The following is a 21,126-nucleotide window of genomic DNA, read 5'->3' as shown; positions in this document are numbered from 1 at the left end:
GGAGACTGAATATTTTTTTATATACTGTTACAAGAATTATGATTGGTGCCACTAATTGGCTACTTGGGCCTGGCACACAGGCTGGCAGATATGAGTCGTGGATGGTAGGTAGGGCAGCAATTTAACACAGTATGCTGTGTAAGTGACAAAAACACAGGCCTGATAGAAAATTAAGTTAGATTACACTAGCAAAATATTTTAAAATTTTAGATTTTAATATTAAAATTATGTTAAGAAGTGCAATGCACATATGACTCTATGAGTGGTCGCACTGGCTGGCTGCTACGTAGGGCAGCAATTAACAACAGTATGCTGTGTAAGTCAGATAGACAGTTAGACACAGGCCTGATAGAAAATACAATTAGATTACACTAGCATAATGATTTAAAGACTTTTTTTGGGGAATTTAAAGAAAAAGGTTAAGCACATACATATGAGTCGTGGCTGATAGCCTTGGAAGGGCAGCTATTAAAAAACAGTAGGCTCTGTAAGTCAGATACACACACGCCTGATAGAAAATACTATTAGATTACACTAGAAAAAATGATTTAAATTATTTTTTTTTTGGGGGGGGGGGAATTAAAAAAAGGTTAAACACATATGAGTCGTGGCTCATAGACTAGGGATGGCAGCAAGTAAACACAGTAGGCTCTGTATGTCAGCAAAACACACAGGCCTGATAGAAAATTATATTAGATTACACTATCCTGTGTCAGTTAACCTAGAGTTTAGAGAGGTGGAATCTCTCAGATATCTTGGAATTTATCTCCATAGAAACCCTTCAAAATGGGTATGCACTAAATTCTACCCTTTATACAGAAAAATCTATTCTGACTTAAAACTTTGGGCAGTATTTCTGCTCTCGATGTCCGCTAGAACAAACCTTATCAAGACAATTATTTTCCCCCGGCTCCTTTTTCCATTACAGAACCTACCTTTAATTTTAAATAAAACAGACATACAGAAATTGAATTCTAGCTTTTCCAAATTTATTTGGCATAATAAGAAACCGCGTATAGCATTAGAAAAGTTAATGCAACCACGTGAAGTCGCTGGTCTAGCCCTACCCAATATAAGATTTTATAAACCTCGCAGCTGCTGAGCAAAATTGCGCTGGACTGGCTTACAGAAACAAGCTGGTTTTCAACTCTAGAAATGGAGAATGCTTTAGTGGCTCCTTTTTCACTTAAAGCCTTATTGCACACTCAATCTAAAGAAATCCCTAACAATATAAAGAGTTTTATATCCTTGCAAAATATAATTCTCGCCTGGCAAAAAAAACAAAACTGTGCACACTAATAAGCGTAGATTATTCGTATTCAGAATATCTACCCTTAATAGGTAATCCTGAATTTCTTCTTGGAAATAATCAGAGGACATTCAGAGAGTGGTATAATAAAGATCTTAAATTAGTAGGCCAATTCTTTACAGAGGAGTGTCAAATCATATCCTTTGATGATCTAAAATCCCAGTTCGACCTATCAAGTAATAGCTTATACGCTTTTTGGCAAGTGCATCATTTTATAACATCTAGGGGATGGAATGGCAGTGGGATGGCTGCATGGTCGGAGATAAGGTCCATTATGGTTATTGCACGGGTCAAAGCTCCCTCAATCTCACTATTATATAGCATTATGCTTGCTAAACAAAGTGATTCCCTAATGGAAAAACTGAGTGTAAATGGAGATATCTGATTCCAGATATAGATCATGACATATTAAGAGACAGCTTTAAAACATTAAATAAATTTCGTATTCCAATAAGCTGGAAAGAAAGCCATATGAAACTCATCAATAATTTTTATTGTACTCCAGCTAAAATTGCTAAAATGTATACTGGTCAGGATTCCTCTTGTCCAAAATGTACTCTGAGGAACGCAGACATACTGCACATGTTCTGGCAGTGTCCCAGAGTTGGACAATTCTGGAAGAAGGTCGTTTTTTGGATCAATAGACATTATCAAACCAATATTCATCTCGATATCGAAGAAACATTGTTTCTTTCTGTTTGCTCCAGTTTAGGAGCAGTTTCACAAAATAAGACTTTAAATACAATTATATTATTGGTTAGACAATTAAATATTAAAAAATTGGAAGACCAAAAGTGTTTATCAAATCGATTCAGATGCAGATAATTTTTGAGTCTTTCCACCTTAGAGAGGCCAATGAACGAGAAATTAAAAAGTTTTTAGTGGGTTGGTTACCCATAATCAAGACATATTCGGAAGAATTACAAAAGACAATATTATACCCATTCTTAAGTTCTGAATGTTTCTATGAGCTGGTATTATTAGGTGATTTCCCGTCTGAGTGGATCCCGAGTTATAGGTAGACTTATCATAATGATTACGAGAAACATGATAAGGATTGGGTTTTGTTTGAGTGGGGTAGGGCGGAGAGCAGGAGTGGGAGTGCCCAGAGAGCCAATGGATATATATATATATATATATATTTATAAGATTACACTATCAAACAAATAAAAAAAAAAAAAAAATTATATTTAAATTAAGGTGAAGAAGATATGAGTGCTGGGTGGCTGCCTGGCACAGACCAATTAACCAAAAGACTGAAAAAAATGAGGTATATTAATGCTGAGTGAGCCTGACAGACACAGGCCTGATAGTAAATGTAATTAGATTACACTAGCAAAATATTTTTTTTTTTTTTTTTTTTAAATTTAAAATAATGTTATAAACGGATATTAACACTGGTGGCTGGCACAGAGCAATGAACCAGAGTATATGCTGTGTGACTACAGGCCTGATAGAAAATGAAAAAAAATTACACTAGCAAAATAATTAAATTTTTTGGTTAGTTAAATTTAAACTAATGTTGTTAGGGAGATATCAGTGGGTGGGCAGTAATCACAGCAGTATGCTGTGAGCCTTAAACACACAGCCTGAAAGCCAGGCAATATGCTAATAAAAAATAAAAAAAAAGGCACAAAATATAGCCCTAAAAAGGGCTTTTTGGGTGCTGTGCTTGCAGCAGAGATGAGGTGGAGTCCTTCTGGACTGTAGTGGACACTAAATACACTAGCCTAGCTATGTTTTTCCTATTAATGTCAGGAGGCAAAAACACAACACGTCCTCTCATTAAGAAAGCAAGGTCGTTATGAGTCTAAAATGGCGGATTCCGAGTAGCAGGGGAGGGTCTGTGAGGGGGTGTCTGATGTTGATTGGCTCTAATGTGTCAGGACGGCTGTGACATAAAGGGCAAGTTTCCTCAATGATGACACATAGGGGCGGATCGAACATTTGCCATGTGTTCGCCCACAAACGCAAACAAGCTATGTTCGCTTGTGAACCGTTCGCGTGGCGAACAGTTCGGGACAGTCACTAATTGTAACCACCATTTGGGCTGTTATTATACACCCTTTTACAGACAAGACATAACTAGTACCAAGGTTTTAGAGATTAAATGTAATTTTGTACAATCAAGTAACTATATATTTTCTAGTATAACTTTGGGAGCGGTATTCAGTCTTAGATATCCTGCTGCTAGCAATTATTACAACAGGCAATAAATCATACAGTGATTGATACTGTAGACCTAAACAGTGTAACACAGCACGCTATTCACACAACCATGAGCTACAATAGTTTCTTACTTTCCTACGCTGTCAGTATCTTTGTTAATACCCGACGGTACAGTTTAACACACAGCGGCCAATTGCAACATTTGTACAAAGATATCACTAATATTAAGTTGTAAGAGATTTAACACAATTGTATGCAATCAACCAACTACAACAGTTTTTCAGTACAACTTTATTGGTGATATTTAACCCTACATAGGCCCGCAGCGTCATAACAGGCAATAAACTGTACAGTGATTGATATTTTGAATTTTCCCAGAGATACTGTAATAAAACACGAATCTCACTATATAGTGAGACACAGATACCATTATTTTCCTCACATTACTAGGTACTATTACCAGTAATCCTGTTACGGACCTATATAAAACAGATGATCACAATATAATAGGCAGCCAAACACTATTAGCATGAATTCTAAGAGAGTAAATTGCATTTATGCGTAAATATACAACTCTATAGTTCCTAGTATAACCTGAACAGGGGTACTTGTGTATATATATATATTATTGCTACCTATTTATACTAAAATATAGTACATAGGGATTGTTAGTCAAGACACAAATAGTGACACTGAAATCAAGCGTGGGGCGTGGGGTTCACTATATGTGTGACACGGAAGTTCCTTTAAAGGGGTACAGGTATATGCCATAACTGCCACAGAGGAGTCAATAAATCTATTTTGTCTGTCAAAACCTCAATAACATATATGTAGTCAGGATCCCTTATCTGAGATCCTGTCTCATATCCTGTATAGCCCCGCCAATAATATAATTAATTCACCATTAGCTATCTGGTAGTACGTATCCAGATTAGCAATTGACCACCAGCCCTATATATATCTAGTTGTTTTTAATGTGGTTTTTCCCCTTATTTTAATATACCTAATAAAGTTTTCTTTTTTAACCATGTTTTTGACGACGCACACTACCTCATAATTATAACACACTTGATGTGGGGGAATGAGTGCTAAAGTGTATTCTTTGTCTGCAACTGTCTAGCAGTTGCTCACTGTACAAAAGGTTCCCAATACACAGCACCTTAGGGCCTCATTACCTATTAATTAAGGCACAGGTTAATAATCATAAGGCCCATCCCTTCTGTTACTTTGTATCAGTAGTGCCATCACTTTTTCCTCTCTTTGAAAAATAGAATAAATCACTCATTAAACAAATATAAACTATTATATTGATATCTGCACCTTTTAAGAACATTTGTGGTCAACACCCGGCTTTCAGATCAACCTGCAACTCTACCTTCCCCTGCCCTGACCCAGCTCATGAAACACCCATAACTACACTTACGCCTACCTTGTTCCATATGGTGAACACCCAGAACTCCACCAGTAAGTGTTCCCCACCCCAGAACCGCCACTGATTTGTGTGATTAATTTCACAGTGAGTATTATGTAAACTAATACATTTTTGGCGGATTATATAAATTAAACAAACTGCAACCCGCAAGCTAAGAAGTATCATAAGATCACTGCTCCTTTAGCCTTTCAAAACATCTCACACTGATTATTAAGCTGTGATGATTAAGACATCAGGTTCTCAACCCTACTGGTTGAGCATGAGCCGGGCAGTGCTGTATGTGCATTTGCTTGTGCAATTGTTAAATAAGGATGTAGATGCCCATAAATTGTTTTAATCAAGTAATCAGAGTTTTTGTTTATTATAATGTAGAAAATTATTATTTCTTCTTTAAAGGTAAGACGAGTCCACGGAATCATCCATTACTTGTGGGATATTATCCTTCCCTACAGGAAGTGGCAATAGAGCACCACAGCAGAGCTGTCTATATAGCTCCTTCCTTAGCTCCACCCCCCCCAGTCATTCTCTTTGCCTACTCTAAGTACTAGGAAGGGTAAAGTGAAAGAGGGTGATAAAATATTAGTTTTTAATTTCTTCGAGCAAGAGTTTGTTATTTTAAATGGTACCCCCGGTTTGTACTATTTACTCTCATGCAGCAGATGGATGAAGACTGGCTGCCTGGAGGGATGATGATCTTAGCATTTGTAACTAAGGTCCATTGGCTGTTCCCACAGAGGCTGAGGAGTACAAGGGAAACTTCAGTGTGAGGAACGGTTTTAATGCTAGCAGCAATGAGGTATGTTCAGTCATATTTTTTCTGGAGAGGACTGTGTATTTCAGAAAGGCTGACATTATACCCAGGAGGGGTAAGGGTAAGCAGTAATCTAGAGCTAAAAGAAGGGCATTACTTAGCATGCTTATGGGGCCAATTTCATATATGGTTGACACTGAATGACAAATGTTTGTGAGCAAACGTTTTTTTGAAGGGAGTGCTTTAACGTTTTTTGCGGGTAAGGAATGTTTTGGGCAACTTTATTAGGCTTAACTTTAGGGTTTTAGAACCCACATGGCTAGTTATAAAAGGCTGAGGAAACATCGAGTGAGATGGGCGGGGCCTACAGTTAGTTTGTCAGCAAGCAGCAAGCTCTAACTGTCGAGGGCCCGTGGTGTATGTTTTGGGCCAAATCGAAGCTTTTACCCCACACTGTCAATCCCTGAGGGCAGGTAGGGCCACAGCAGGGCTGTGGCAAGGTGCTGGGAGGTTTTTTTTTCCGGATCTGGGCCTATTTTCGATCCAGTTTGGTAATTAAGGGGTTAATTAGTTAAAACAGTTTTGTTGTGCAATCTTAACTACTTATAGTGTGTCTACATACAAAATTTTGAGAAAATTTGGTGCATGTTTAGGCTGTTTTGCAGAACATGTATGCTTTTTTTCTCTTAAAGGGCATCGCAGTACCGTTTTTTTAAGATTGTTATTTTTTTTAATAAAATAAGAGTGTTTTCATGCTTGTTTTGTGGTCATTACTAGCCTGTTCAACATGTCTGACATTGAGGAAAGTCAATGGTTCAATATGTTAGAAGCCATTGTGGAACCTCCACTTAGAATGTGTCCCTCATGCACTGCAAGGGTCTATAAATTGTAAAGAAAATATTTTAGCTACTAAAAGTAAGTCGCAGGATGATTCTCAGTCAGAAGAGAATCCGGTTATGCCATCTAATTCTCCCAAGTGTCACACCGTTAACGCGCCAGCACATGCGACGCCAAGTACTTCTAGTGCGTCTAATCTTTCACCCTGCAAGATATGGCCGCAGTTATGAATACTACCCTCACAGAGGTTTTATCTAAGCTGCCTGGGTTGCAAGGGAAGCGCAGCAGGTCTGGTGTGAGAACAAACTCTGAGCCCTCTGACGCCTTATTAGCTATATCCGATGTACCCTCACAATGTTCTGAAGTGAGGGATTTGCTGGCTTTTGGAGAGATTTCTGACTTAGGAAATATGTTCCCTCAGACAGATTCAGATATGAAGGCTTTTAAATTTAAACTAGAACACCTCCACTTGTTGCTCAGGGAGGTTTTAGCGACTCTGGATGATTGTGACCCTATTGTAGTTCCATAGAAATTGTGTAAAAATGGACAGATTTCTAGAGGTTCCTGCCTACACTGATGTTTTTCTGGTCCCTAAGAGGATTTCGGACATTGTTACTAAGGAGTGGGATAGACCAGGTATTCCATTCGCTCCCCCTCCTACTTTTAAGAAAATGTTTCCCATATCAGACACCATACGGGACTCGTGGCAGACGGTCCCTAAGGTGGAGGGAGCTATTTCTACCCTGGCTAAGCGTACAACTATACCTATTGAGGACAGTTGTGCTTTCAAAGATCCTATGGATAAAAAATTAGAGGGTCTCCTTAAGAAAATATTTGTTCATCAGGGTTTTCTTCTCCAACCTATAGCATGCATTGTTCCTGTAACTACTGCAGCTGCTTTTTGGTTTGAGGCTCTGGAGGAGGCTCTTCAGGTTGAGACCCCATTAGATGATATTCTGGATAGAATTAGGGCTCTCAAGCTAGCTAATTCTTTCATTACAGATGCCGCTTTTCAACTGGCTAAATTAGCGGCAAAGAATTCAGGTTTTGCCATTTTAGAGCGTAGAGAGTTATGGCTTAAGTCCTGGTCTACTGATGTGTCATCAAAATCTAAGCTTTTAGCCATCCCTTTCAAAGGTAAGACCCTATTTGGGCCTGAACTGAAAGAGATAATTTCGGACATCACTGGAGGGAAAGGTCATGCCCTTCCTCAGGATAAGACAAATAAGATGAGGACCAAACAAAATAATTTTCGTTCCTTTCGGAACTTCAAAGGTGGTCCCTCTACCTCTTCCCCTGCTGCAAAACCAGAGGGGAATTTTGGTCAACCCAAGTCAGTCTGGAGACCTAACCAGACTTGGAACAAAGGTAAACAGGCCAAGAAGCCTGCTGCTGCAACCAAGACAGCATGAAGGGATAGCCCCCAATCCTGGATCAGATCTAGTAGGGGGCAAACTTTCTCTCTTCACTCAGGCTTGGGCAAGAGACATTCAGGATTACTGGGCTTTAGAAATCGTTACCCAGGGCTACCTTCTAGATTTCAAAGATTCTCCCCCAAGGGGGAGATTCCATCTTTCTCAATTGTCTGTAAACCAGACAAAAAGAGAGGCGTTCTTACGCTGTGTAAAAGACCTATATTCCATGGGAGTGATCTGCCCAATTCCGGAAACAGAACAGGGGCAAGGGTTCTACTCCAATCTGTTTGTGGTTCCCAAAAAAGAGGGAACTTTCAGACCAATTCTGGATCTCAAGATCCTAAACAAATTCCTCAGAGTCCCATCCTTCAAGATGGAGACCATTCTGACTATTTTGCCAATGATCCAGGAGGGTCAATATATGACCACCGTGGACTTAAAGGATGCGTATCTACACATTCCTATCCACAAAGATCATTACCAGTTCCTCAGGTTCGCCTTTCTGGACAAGCATTACCAGTTTGTGGCTCTTCCCTTTGGGTTGGCCACGGCTCCCAGAATTCTCACAAAGGTGCTAGGGTCCCTTCTGGCGGTTCTAAGGCCGCGGGGCATAGTTGTGGCGCCTTATCTGAACGATATCTTAATCCAGGCGTCAACTTACCAACTAGCCAAATCTTACACGGACATCGTGTTAGCTTTTCTAAGATCTCACGGGTGGAAAGTGAACGTAAAAAAGAGTTCACTTATCCCTCTCACAAGAGTTCCATTCCTGGGAACTCTCATAGATTCGGTGGACATAAAAAAATTTCTGACGGAGGTCAGGAAATCAAAGCTTTTAACCACCTGCCGAGCTCTTCATTCCATTCCTCGGCCGTCAGTGGCTCAGTGTATGGAGGTAATCGGACTAATGGTAGCGGCAATGGACATAGTTCCGTTTGCTCGCTTGCATCTCAGACCACTGCAACTATGCATGCTCAAACAGTGGAATGGGGATTATGCGGATTTATCTCCTTAGATAAATCTGGATCAAGAGACCAAAGACTCTCTTCTTTGGTGGTTGTCACAGGAACATCTGTCCCAGGGAATGGGTTTCCGCAGGCCAGCATGGGTCATAGTGATGACGGACGCCAGCCTATTGGGCTGGGGTGCAGTCTGTAACTCCCTGAAAGCATAGGGTGTTTGGACTCAGGAGGAGGTTCTCCACCCGATCAATATTCTAGAACTGAGAGCAATATTTAACGCACTTCAGGCGTGGCCTCAGCTGGCTTCGGCCAGATTCATAAGATTCCAGTCGGACAATATCACGACTGTAGCATATATCAATCATCAGGGGGGAACAGAGTTCTCTAGCGATGATAGAGGTTACCAAAATAATTTGATGGGCAGAGACTCACTCTTGCCATCTGTCAGCAATCTATATCCCAGGAGTGCAGAACTGGGAAGTGGATTTTCTAAGTCGTCAGACTTTTCATCCGGGGGAGTGGGAACTCCATCCGGAGGTGTTTGCACAATTGATTCATCAATGGGGCACACCGGAATTGGATCTGATGGCATCTCGTCAGAACGCCAAACTTCCTTGTTACAAGTCCAGTTCAAGGGACCCTCAAGCAGTACTGATAGATGCTCTAGCAGTACCATGGTCGTTCAACCTGGCTTATGTGTTTCCACCATTTCCTCTCCTTCCTCGTTTAATTGCCAGAATCAAACAGGAGAGAGCTTCGGTGACTTTGATAGCACCTGCGTCGCCATACAGGACTTGGTATGCAGACCTAGTGGAGATGTCATCTCTTCCACCATGGACTCTGCCACTGAGACAGGACCTTTTGATTCAAGGTCCGTTCCAGCATCCAAATCTAGTTTCTCTGCGGCTGACTGCCTGGAGATTGAAAGCTTGATTTTATTCAAGCAGGGATTCTCTGAATCGGTTATAGATACCTTGATTCAGGCTCGGAAGCCTGTCACTAGGAAAATTTATCATAAGATATGGCGTAAATATCTTTATTGGTGCGAATCCAAAGGCTACTCCATGGAGTAAGATCAGGATTCCTAGGATTTTGTCCTTTCTCCAAGAAGGATTGGAGAAGGGGCTATCAGCTAGTTCCTTAAAGGGACAGATATCTGCTTTATCATTCTACTGCACCATACGTCTGGCAGATGTTCTAGACGTTCAGTCGTTCTGGTCAGGCTTTAGTTATAATCAAGAGCCTGTGTTTAAAGCCTGTTTGCTCCGCCATGGAGTGTTGAATTTAGTTCTTAAAGTTCTTCAAGGGGTTCCGTTTGAACCTAATGCATTCCTAGAATATTAAGCTTCTACTTGGAAAGTTCTGTTTTTAGTTGCTATCTTTTCGGCTCGAAGAGTTTCTGAACTATCTGCATTACAATGTGACTCGCCTTATCTTGTTTTCCATGCTGAGAAGGTGGTCTCTGCGTACTAAAGCTGGATTCCTTCCTAAGGTTGTTTCTAATTAGATATTAATCAGGAAATTGTTGTTCCTTCTCTGTGTCCTAATCCTTCCTCTAAGAAGGAGCGTCTATTGCACAACTTGGGACATGGTTTGTGCTTTAAAGTTTGTACTCTTGCAAGCAACCAAAGATTTTCGTCAAGCATCTTCTTTGTTGTCTATTCTGTTAAACGTAGAGGTCATAAAGCTATGGCTACCTCTCTTGCCTTTTGGCTAAAAAGCATCATCCATTTGGCATATGAGACTGCTGGACAGCAGCCTCCTGAAAGAATTACAGCTCACTCTACTAGAGCGGTGGCTTCCACATGGGCTTTTAAAAATGATGCTTCTGTTGAACAGATTTGTAAGGCTGCGACCTGGTCTTCGCTTCATACCTTTTCCAAATTTTACAAATTTGATACCTTTGCTTCTTCTGAAGGCTGTTTTGGGGAGAAAAGTTCTTCAAGCAGTGGTGCCTTCTGTTTAACCATCTGTCTTGTCCCTCCCGTTCATCAGTGTCCTGTAGCTTTGGTATTGTATCCCACAAGTAATGGATGATTCCGTGGACTCGTCTTACCTTTATAGAAGAAAACTAAATTTATGCTTACCTGATAAATTGATTTCTTCTATGGTAAGACGAGTCCACGGCCCGCCCTGTCATTTTAAGACAGATTATATTTTTTTTATTTAAACTCAGTCACCTCTGCACCTTTTAGTTTCTCCTTTTTCCTTCCTGTACCTTCGGTTCGAATGACTGGGGGGTGGGAGCTAAGGGAGGAGCTATATAGACAGCTCTGCTGTGGTTGCTCTTTGCCGCTTCCTGTAGGGAAGGATAATATCCCACAAGTAATGGATGATTTCCGTGGACTCGTCTTAACCATAGGAAGGAAATCAATTTATCAGGGTAAGCATAAATTTAGTTATTATTTGTCTTTTGTTGTTTTCATTTGTGATTTACAGGTTAATTAATTTGAAAATGAACACAAAACAGAAGACTTTTCATGGAATGTAAAACAAATGTTTTTTTGTTTTTTTTTAAAAAATGGATTCCATTTTAAAGGAATAAACCTTTATTTTCTTTATTCCTTTTTCTTTTTATGTAGACAATCACTTGAATAGTTCATATCCATCCTTCACTACAGGAAGCATCAGAATGATACCAAAAACTCCAAAAGTCTTAGATACTAATGAGTATTCACAAACATTGGGGATATCACAGCAGATATTTAAAGGAGATGGAGAATTGGCAGGAACTGAGGCAGCAATCATTATGTCAGAGAGTAATTTAGGGTCATCAAACAAGGAGGACAACCTTTATGACTTATCTAGTGAAATGATTATCCCAGAGGATAAACCACACACATTCACTGAGTTTTCAATACATTTAAAAGACGGGAAACATCTTAAATCTAGCCAAATGATTCATACAATAAGAAACCATTAAATGTACAGAATGTGAGAAAAGCTTCACATGTAGTTTGCATCTCCCTGAAAACCACACAGTGGACACATTTGTGAACCTCACACATGTATAGAATGTGGAGATGTTTTACATCTAAAGGAAATCTTATGTATCATGAAAAAACACACACAAGGGAGAAACCTTTCACATGTAATGAGTGTGGGAGATCTTTCACATCCAAGGTAAATCTCATATCTCATGAAATGACCCACACAGGGGAGAAACCTTTCACATGTGCAAAATGTGGAAAAAGTTTTACACATACGAGTTATCTGAAAACTCATGAAAGGATTCACACAGCAGAAAAACCTTTCACATGTGCAGAGTGTGGAAAATGTTTTACACAGAAGAGTAGTCTGAACACTCATGAAAGAATTCACACAGGAGAAAAACCTTTCAAATGTACAGAGTGCGGAAAATGTTTTGCACAAATAGTTAATCTGAAAACTCATGAAAGGAGTCACACAGGAGAAAAGCCTTTCACATGTACAGAGTGTGGAAAAGGATTTACAAAGAAGAGTGTTCTGAAAACTCATGAAAGGATTCACACAGGAGAAAAACCTTTTACATGTACAGAATGTGGAAAATGTTTTACACTAAGATATAATCTGAAAACTCATGAAAGGATTCACACAGGAGAAAAGCCTTTCACATGTACAGAGTGTGGAAAAGGATTTACAAACAAGAGGGATCTAACAACTCATGAAAGGAGTCACACAGGAGAAAAGCCTTTCACATGTACAGAGTGTGGAAAAGGATTTACAAACAAGAGGGATCTAAAAACTCATGAAAGGATTCACACAGGAGAAAAGCCTTTCACATGTACAGTGTGTGGAAAAGGATTTACACTAAAGATTGGTCTGAAAAATCATGAAAGAATTCACACAGGAGAAAAACCTTTCACATGTTTAGAAAGTTGAAAAAGGTATCCCATGTCAGTCTCAGGTATCACAAAAACACCAAATATTTACACATAAAATAAACTTTATATGTACTGTGTCGAAATCTTTTAAAAATGATCCGAAAGATAACAAACGATATAAATGTCACGCTGCCCGGCCGCCGCTCTATCCGTTGCCATGGACGATGCGGTAAGCTTCAGGCAATGACGTCATCACCACACGCCTCTCTTCCTGATGACGGTCCGGATCCCTCCTGTGGCATGAATCCTGCACCTATGTAAGTACCTCAGTTACACTCGCCTGTGCCCAAGTATAGGTCTTACTGTGTGTGCTCATGGGTGCTGTATTACTTACTATTGCTGGATTGCCATACCGTTACTGAACTCTGCCTGCCTGACCACTCTGCTTGCTTAACTCTTGAACTGCTGGATTGCCATTTCGTTACTGAACTCTGCCTGTTTAACCCATGTATTGCTGGATTGCCTTATTATTTTTTAACTATTGGTTTACCACTGTACTGTTATATTGCTGGATTTCCTTGTTGCTGACACCTGCCTGTTCCTGATCATTCTATTGGTTTACCCCTGAACTGCTTTTCTGCTGGATTGACTTAACACCGGGATAAGAAGACTACTGTCCGGGGAGGAGCGTAGCCATGCAGGAACATGGTCGCACTCTAACCAAGCTCCGTGGCGTGTCCTAAGTTTTTGGCTCATTTCTACAATATGAGATTAGGAGAGACCCTGGAAAGTCATCTACGATAGATAATATGTTTTAAGAGACAATTATCTGATATCAGTTCTCTTATATTACTTTGATGGGACTTTAATGATTGCAGCAAGGAGGAGTCCGGGTGTTATTCTACGGAGCGATACTGTATAACAGCCTGGGACACATACTATTGAGGTCATACCTCTTAAATACGGCTCCGTCTCCCTCTGACATCTTGGTAAGATCTGAAATAAAATTTTACCTCCTCGGACGCCTGTTATTGTAAACACCGTCATTAGCCCGCTCCACGCGACAGACCGCCACGATTTCTTGGCCCTTACGTGAAAACTGGAGATATACAGATCCCAAATACCTGATAAATAAAACAGTTTGGATATTCATTTGAGTTGTTAATAACAGTCTCCTAAACCTCTCTAATGGCATCCAAGAGGCACACTAAACCTGACAAAAAACAGCCAAGTTCATTGTCTACTACTATGAATTCCTTCTTTCACAGACAGGAATCAGAAACTATGGAGCACATACAAGTCCTTGACAACGATGCTCATTTGTTAGATCCTCCATCTTTGACCCCCTCCTCACACGTACACCAACTAAATCAAATTCAGTCTACCATTTCAATGCTACCCTCCAAGTCAGATCTTGCTGAACTGAAGTCTTTAATCAAAACAGAAATGTCTTCCTTGAGAAAAGAAATTAATGAATGGATTGTAGTGCTTAGAAGAGGGCCAAGATGCTCTAAATAATATGGTGTCTGATGCTGACCGTCAAATAACACGTCATTAATCCATTGTCCAGTCCCTTCAATTGAAAGTTGAGGACTTGGATAATAGGAATAGGAGGAGCAATTTGAGAATCCGCGGGGTTCCAGAAGAGGCCACCCGGGAATCCTTACTGTCGTATCTTTTACAGTTATTTGAGTATATTGCACCAACTATCAAGCTTTCCGAAACTTCTATGGAAAGGGCTCACAGGGCGTTGAAACCAATGCCAACTCCTCCTAGCCCACCGAGAGACATTATCATAAAGTTTGCCAATTATTTGGATAAAGAAGCCATTTGGAACCAAGTGAGACTGCAACGTGAAATCCAATTTCAAACCTACAGTATCCAGATCTTCCAGGATATTTGTCCCGCCACTATTGAGAGACGCAGAGAAATCCGCTATATCACGCAAACGCTGCAGGAAAGAAAGATGATGAAATACCATTGGGGATTTCCCTTCAGCCTTATAGTTCAGAAAGAAGGCAGAACACATATATATAAAGAACCAGATGACCTGACCTCCTTTTCCAAGGGACTTAACATCACCTTTCCACAACCAAATTCATCTTCTACACAAGAATCCTTTTCTCATCATGGAACTGCTCCCTTTCCTCAAAGGATCTATACTTTATGACTTTTTCGTTGGTCAAAGTACAATTTGACCTGATGTTATTGTTAAATACTTCATGTCTTATGTTGATTAACTTTCTTTTCTACAATGTTCTCAGTTAAGACCTATATAGATATGGTTTCTTTATGCAACAGTTTAGTTTTTTTTTTAATACTTGATCTAATATACAAATAACAACAAATGTGCTAATGTTCTTTCACAATTATGTTATTGTCTTGATCTTTATAATAATAGATGATAGATTATGATTTTTATTATGAAAAAGATCAGATGGGAGTCTCTTAGATGTAGCCCTTTCGTACGATGTTGTGGATTTTCTCAGTTGTGACTGTAGTATGTAATGCAAGATTTTCTATTCCTAATACTCATATGAACGTATACATAGAAACCACCAGGTCAATTTTACTATTTTCACTGCAGGGTTATATTCCTCATTTTATTTTTACAAACATAGATGATGGTTTACTGTTTTTTATTTAATATGACGACACAAGCTGAATGTCAATCATTTAATTTTTGGTGCACAAGCTAAACCTCTTAGCTATAACGCTATTTTCTCTTAGACATTAAACATTTAGCATAGTTGTAGTAATATCTTACAGAGATTTTTATACTTTCTGTTATGGGACCCCAGTTAAGTAATGATATAGGTCCTCTTCTCCTGCTTATGTTACTGTTAAAGGAGCCGGAGACTTAGTTAGAGACACGCTACCCCTCTTTTCTTGAAACCATGTCAATCCTTGACTTCTACATATTCTGTTTGTTGTTTTCGTCCCTTTTTGTTTTTAGGTGGTATTCCCATCCCGTCTGGTACTCATAGATTTATCTCTGCTGCACACGATCATCTACTATACCCATGTATAATAATCAGTATATCTATATATCGGAATGACCATGGCTAACAGTCAGATCTTTCCTCCACCAACCAATGATATACACCTATACTCAATTAATGCTAAAGGTTTAAATATCCCTAATAAGAGAACACAAGCAGTGAGAGAGTTCCGTAACTGTAAAGCAGATATAGTGTTTCTGCAAGAGACGCATTTTAGAAAAGGAAGGGAACGCCACACTTTTACTCATATCTTTGGCAGAGGCTATTGGGCTTCACACAACAAATACAAAAAACAGGGAGTTGGCATCCTAATTAAAAAAGGTATCCCCTTCACAGAAATAAAAACTATTAAAGGAAGATATGTTATCCTTATAGGTTTATTATATAATCAACCTGTCCCTAACTCGAACCAACAATCCTTCATTAAAACAATCTCTAACTACATATTAGATTATCAGAAAGGAGTACTCATTATGTGTGGAGACCTCAACGCAGCGTTAAATCCAGACATGAACTGCTCATCACGACATTCCTCAATTTCCCTATCCCAGATTACCAAAATAAAACTTTACCTAAAAAATATAGTGACACATGATGTTTGGAGGGTGCTACACCCCCAAATCAGAGATTACTCATTTTATTCGTACCTACACAAAGTATATACCAGAATTGATTATGTGTTTTCTGACGTGGAGGGTTTGGCGCTGTTTAAATCTGCAAACATCCGACCAATAACATGGTCAGATCACGCCTCTGTAGTTAGCTCTCTAACATGGCCGTCAAAACCCATGAAAGACTTCATATGGAAATTAGATGACTACTTGCTAAAAGACGCACAAAATGTCCTAAAAATTACCAAAGTAATAACCGAATATTTCCAACTAAATACCATTCCCGAAACGTCTCCATCCCTTCTGTGGGAGGCACACAAATGCGTTGTTAGAGGGGAATTGATGGCCATACAAGTATATGTAAATAAAACTAAAAGGGAGTTCACTAGAACATTACTTAATAATATACAACGCCTTGAATCTAAACATAAACAATTCCCAACAGACAGAAACCTATTGACTGAACTCACACAGGAAAGACAAAAACTTGCAATGCCCCTATCTAAGGAACACAAAAGGTGGCCTTATATAACCAACAAAAAAGCTACGAGGGACGTAATACATTTGGGCGTCTACTAGCTAGATATTTTAAACAGAAAGCACAAAAAAAAAATATTTTACAAATTACAGACGGTAAAGGCCGCCCACATTACTCCACTCGAAGTATTGCTCATACCTTTAAAAAAAAAATCCAGAAACTATACAACATACAAAATAAATCTAACAGTCATATAAATAGCCATATGTCAAGACCACAGATGATTGATAACTTCCTTAGAAATTTAAAAATACCTAATATTTCTCCTGAACAAAAAGACCAACTAGAGGAGCCTATGACTCTAGAAGAAATACAACTAGTTATTAAAGACCTAACAACAGGGAAGAGTCCGGGCCCAGGTGGCTTTGGGCATAGATATTATTCGGTGTTTCAGGAAACCCTATCTCCATATATTCTAAATTATTTCCGTTCTATCGATTCCTCAGAGACCTTTTCACCCGGGGCATTAGAGGCGCACATAGCGCTTATCCCAAAGCCAAACAAACCACCAAACCTCCCTGCAAGTTATCGCCCCATTTCATTACTAAACACAGATATAAAGATATTTGTGAAAATATTAGCCCATCACCTCAATAAAATTCTTCCCGATATTATTCATTTAGATCAGGTTGGCTTTATCCCAGGGTGAGAGGCTAAAGATAACACAGTCAGGGCCTTGCATTTAATTCATTATGTTAAAAATAACGATATCCCATCCATATTCCTTTCAACAGATGCCGAGAAGGCCGTTGACAGTGTTGCCTGGGACTTCCTAAAAGCCACCCTGATACATATGGGCCTTGGCACCCAAATGTTGATTAGGATTTTTTCCCTATATTCTCAACCTAATGCATGTATCTTAGTAAATGGATCTTTGTCTGCCCCCTTTCCCATATCCAATGGGACACGACAAGGATGCCCTCTGTCTCCCCTCCTATTCACCTCTGTAATAGAAACACTTGCCATAAGTATTAGACAAAACTCCCAAATATATGGTATTAATATTGGTTTCCAACAGTATAATATTTCTTTTTTGGGATGACATGCTATTCTCTCTCACAAACCCTAGGGAATCACTTCCACACCTAATTACTGAATTTGATGCATTTCATACATTATCGAACTTTTCCATTAATATGGCCAAATCAGAAATCTTAAATATAAATGTGGGTGAACCCTCTCTAACTGACCTAAAAAAGATGACTTCATTTTCATGGTGCCCCCGGGCTTTAAATTATTTAGGTATTAAGCTTTCCCCAACAGTGGACAATTTGTTCAATTTGAACTATATTCCAATAAAACACACAATTATTAATGACCTCTCATCCTAGCGATCTAAGAAGCTATCCTGGCTAGGTCGTATAGACGTAATCAAAATGAATATCTTCCCTAGAATTCTTTATTACCTCCAAACACTGCCTATCCCTCTCCCGAGGAACTACCTGCCTTCACTACAAAAGGCGTTTAGTGACTTTATATGGGACAAAAAACCACCAAGGATTAATCATCATATAATGCAATCCCCAAAAATAAGAGGTGGGTTGGGAGTCCCGAATCTCACAATGTATAGACAAGCAATTTTCTTGCAAAGAGTTGTAGATTGGAATGTCCATTTTGAACATAAATGCTGGGTCCCGCTAGAACAATCAATAACCCAGAGACCCCATCTTGGGCGCTTATGCTGGGGTGATCCCCAAAAACTTAAAACTTTGACATGGGATAACCCTTTGACCCAAGAGACTTTTCAGATATGGACAAATGTTATTAACACTTCCCTTTTCGTCTCCTCTATACCGTCCCCACTGACATCTTTAATAGAAAATGGCAAGTTTACACTGCGCCCTTTTCTCCAACATAGGTGTGTCCGGTCCACGGCGTCATCCTTACTTGTGGGATATTCTCTTCCCCAACAGGAAATGGCAAAGAGCCCAGCAAAGCTGGTCACATGATCCCTCCTAGGCTCCGCCTACCCCAGTCATTCTCTTTGCCGTTGTACAGGCAACATCTCCACGGAGATGGCTTAGAGTTTTTTAGTGTTTAACTGTAGTTTTTCATTATTCAATCAAGAGTTTGTTATTTTCAAATAGTGCTGGTACGTACTATTTACTCAGAAACAGAAAAGAGATGAAGAATTCTGTTTGTATGAGGAAAATGATTTTAGCAACCGTAACTAAAATCCATGGCTGTTCCACACAGGACTGTTGAGAGCATTAACTTCAGTTGGGGGAACAGTTTGCAGTCTTTGCTGCTTGAGGTATGACACATTCTAACAAGACGATGTAATGCTGGAAGCTGTCATTTTCCCTATGGGATCCGGTAAGCCATGTTTATTACGATGGTAAATAAGGGCTTCACAAGGGCTTATTTAGACTGTAGACATTTTTTGGGCTAAATCGATTGATATTAACACTTATTTAGCCTTGAGGAATCATTTATTCTGGGTATTTTGATATAATAATATCGGCAGGCACTGTTTTAGACACCTTATTCTTTAGGGGCTTTCCCAAAGCATAGGCAGAGTCTCATTTTCGCGCCGGTGTTGCGCACTTGTTTTTGAGAGGCATGGCATGCAGTCGCATGTGAGAGGAGCTCTGATACTTATAAAAGACTTCTGAAGGCATCATTTGGTATCGTATTCCCCTTGGGTTTGGTTGGGTCTCAGCAAAGCAGATACCAGGGACTGTAAAGGGGTTAAAGCTTAAAACGGCTCCGGTTCCGTTATTTTAAGGGTTAAAGCTTCCAAATTTGGTGTGCAATATTTTCAAGGCTTTAAGACACTGTGGTGAAAGTTTGGTGAATTTTGAACAATTCCTTCATGTTTTTTCGCAATTGCAGTAATAAAGTGTGTTCAGTTTAAAATTTAAAGTGACAGTAACGGTTTTATTTCAAAACGTTTTTTGTACTTTCTTATCAAGTTTATGCCTGTTTAACATGTCTGAACTACCAGATAGACTGTGTTCTGAATGTGGGGAAGCCAGAATTCCTATTCATTTAAATAAATGTGATTTATGTGATAATGACAATGATGCCCAAGATGATTCCTCAAGTGAGGGGAGTAAGCATGGTACTGCATCATTCCCTCCTTCGTCTACACGAGTCTTGCCCACTCAGGAGGCCCCTAGTACATCTAGCGCGCCAATACTCCTTACTATGCAACAATTAACGGCTGTAATGGATAATTCTGTCAAAAACATTTTAGCCAAAATGAACCCTGTTCAGCGTAAGCGTGGATGCTCTGTTTTAGTTACTGAAGAGCATGACGACGCTGATATTAATATCTCTGAAGGGCCCCTAACCCAATCTGAGGGGGCCAGGGAGGTTTTGTCTGAGGGAGAAATTACTGATTTAGGGAACATTTCTCAGCAGGCTGAATCTGATGTGATTACTTTTAAATTTAAATTGGAACATCTCCGCATTTTGCTTAAGGAGGTATTATCCACTCTGGATGATTGTGAAAATTTGGTCATCCCAGAGAAACTATGTAAAATGGACAAGTTCCTAGAGGTGCCGGGGCTCCCAGAAGCTTTTCCTATACCCAAGCGGGTGGCGGACATTGTTTAATAAAGAATGGGAAAGGCCCCGGTATTCCTTTCGTCCCTCCCCCCATATTTAAAAAATTGTTTCCTATGGTCGACCCCAGAAAGGACTTATGGCAGTCAGTCCCCAAGGTCGAGGGAGCGTTTCTTTACTTTAAACAAACGCACCACTATTCCCATAGAGGATAGTTGTGCTTTTCAAAGATCCTATGGATAAAAAATTAGAAGGTTTTGCTTAAAAAAGAAGATGTTTGTTCAGCAGGGTTACCTTCTACAACCCATTTCATTGCATTGTCCCTGTCACTACAGCCGCATATTTCTGGTTTGATGAACTGATTAAGGAGCTCGATAGTGACTCGCCTCCTTATGAGGAGAGTAGTGGACAGAGTCAAGATGCCTCTCTAAATTGGCTAATTCTTTCACTCTAGACGCCCTCGTTGCAATTGGCTAAGGTTAGCGTCTAAGATTTCTGGGTTTGCTATTGTGGCGCGCAGAGGCGCTTTGGGTTGAAATCTTGGGTCGGCTGATGCGTCTTCCAAGAACAAGCTACTAAACATTCCTTTTCAAGGGGAAAACGCTGTTTGGTCCTGACTTGAAAGAGATTATCTCTGATTCACTGGGGTAAGGGCCAAGCCCTTCCTCAGGAATAGGCCTTTCAAGGCAAAAAATAGACCTAATTTTCGTCCCTTTCGTAAAAACGGACCAGCCCAAAGGTGCTACGTCCTCTAAGCAAGAGAGGTAATACATCTCAGGCCAAGCCG

At 39.7% G+C, this 21,126-nt stretch overlaps 1 protein-coding gene across 1 annotated transcript in view; it reads left to right on the top strand.

Moving 5' to 3' along the window:
* Positions 1 to 14,980, top strand: part of LOC128659808 (oocyte zinc finger protein XlCOF6-like) — a 308,281-nt gene extending 293,301 nt beyond the window's left edge. The window contains exons 3-4 of the mRNA XM_053713380.1: positions 10,077 to 10,092; positions 11,916 to 14,980. Of these exons, the coding sequence (XP_053569355.1) occupies positions 10,077 to 10,092; positions 11,916 to 12,736 (837 nt within the window). The 3' untranslated portion in view covers positions 12,737 to 14,980. The remainder of the gene's footprint in view (positions 1 to 10,076; positions 10,093 to 11,915) is intronic.
* The last annotated feature ends 6,146 nt before the right edge of the window (positions 14,981 to 21,126 follow it).

The sequence above is a fragment of the Bombina bombina genome, chromosome 5 (genome assembly GCF_027579735.1).
Source record: "Bombina bombina isolate aBomBom1 chromosome 5, aBomBom1.pri, whole genome shotgun sequence".
Lineage (NCBI taxonomy): Eukaryota > Metazoa > Chordata > Amphibia > Anura > Bombinatoridae > Bombina > Bombina bombina.
The sequence above is the reverse complement of the archived record's forward strand: the minus strand, read 5'-3'. Positions and strand labels throughout refer to the sequence as shown.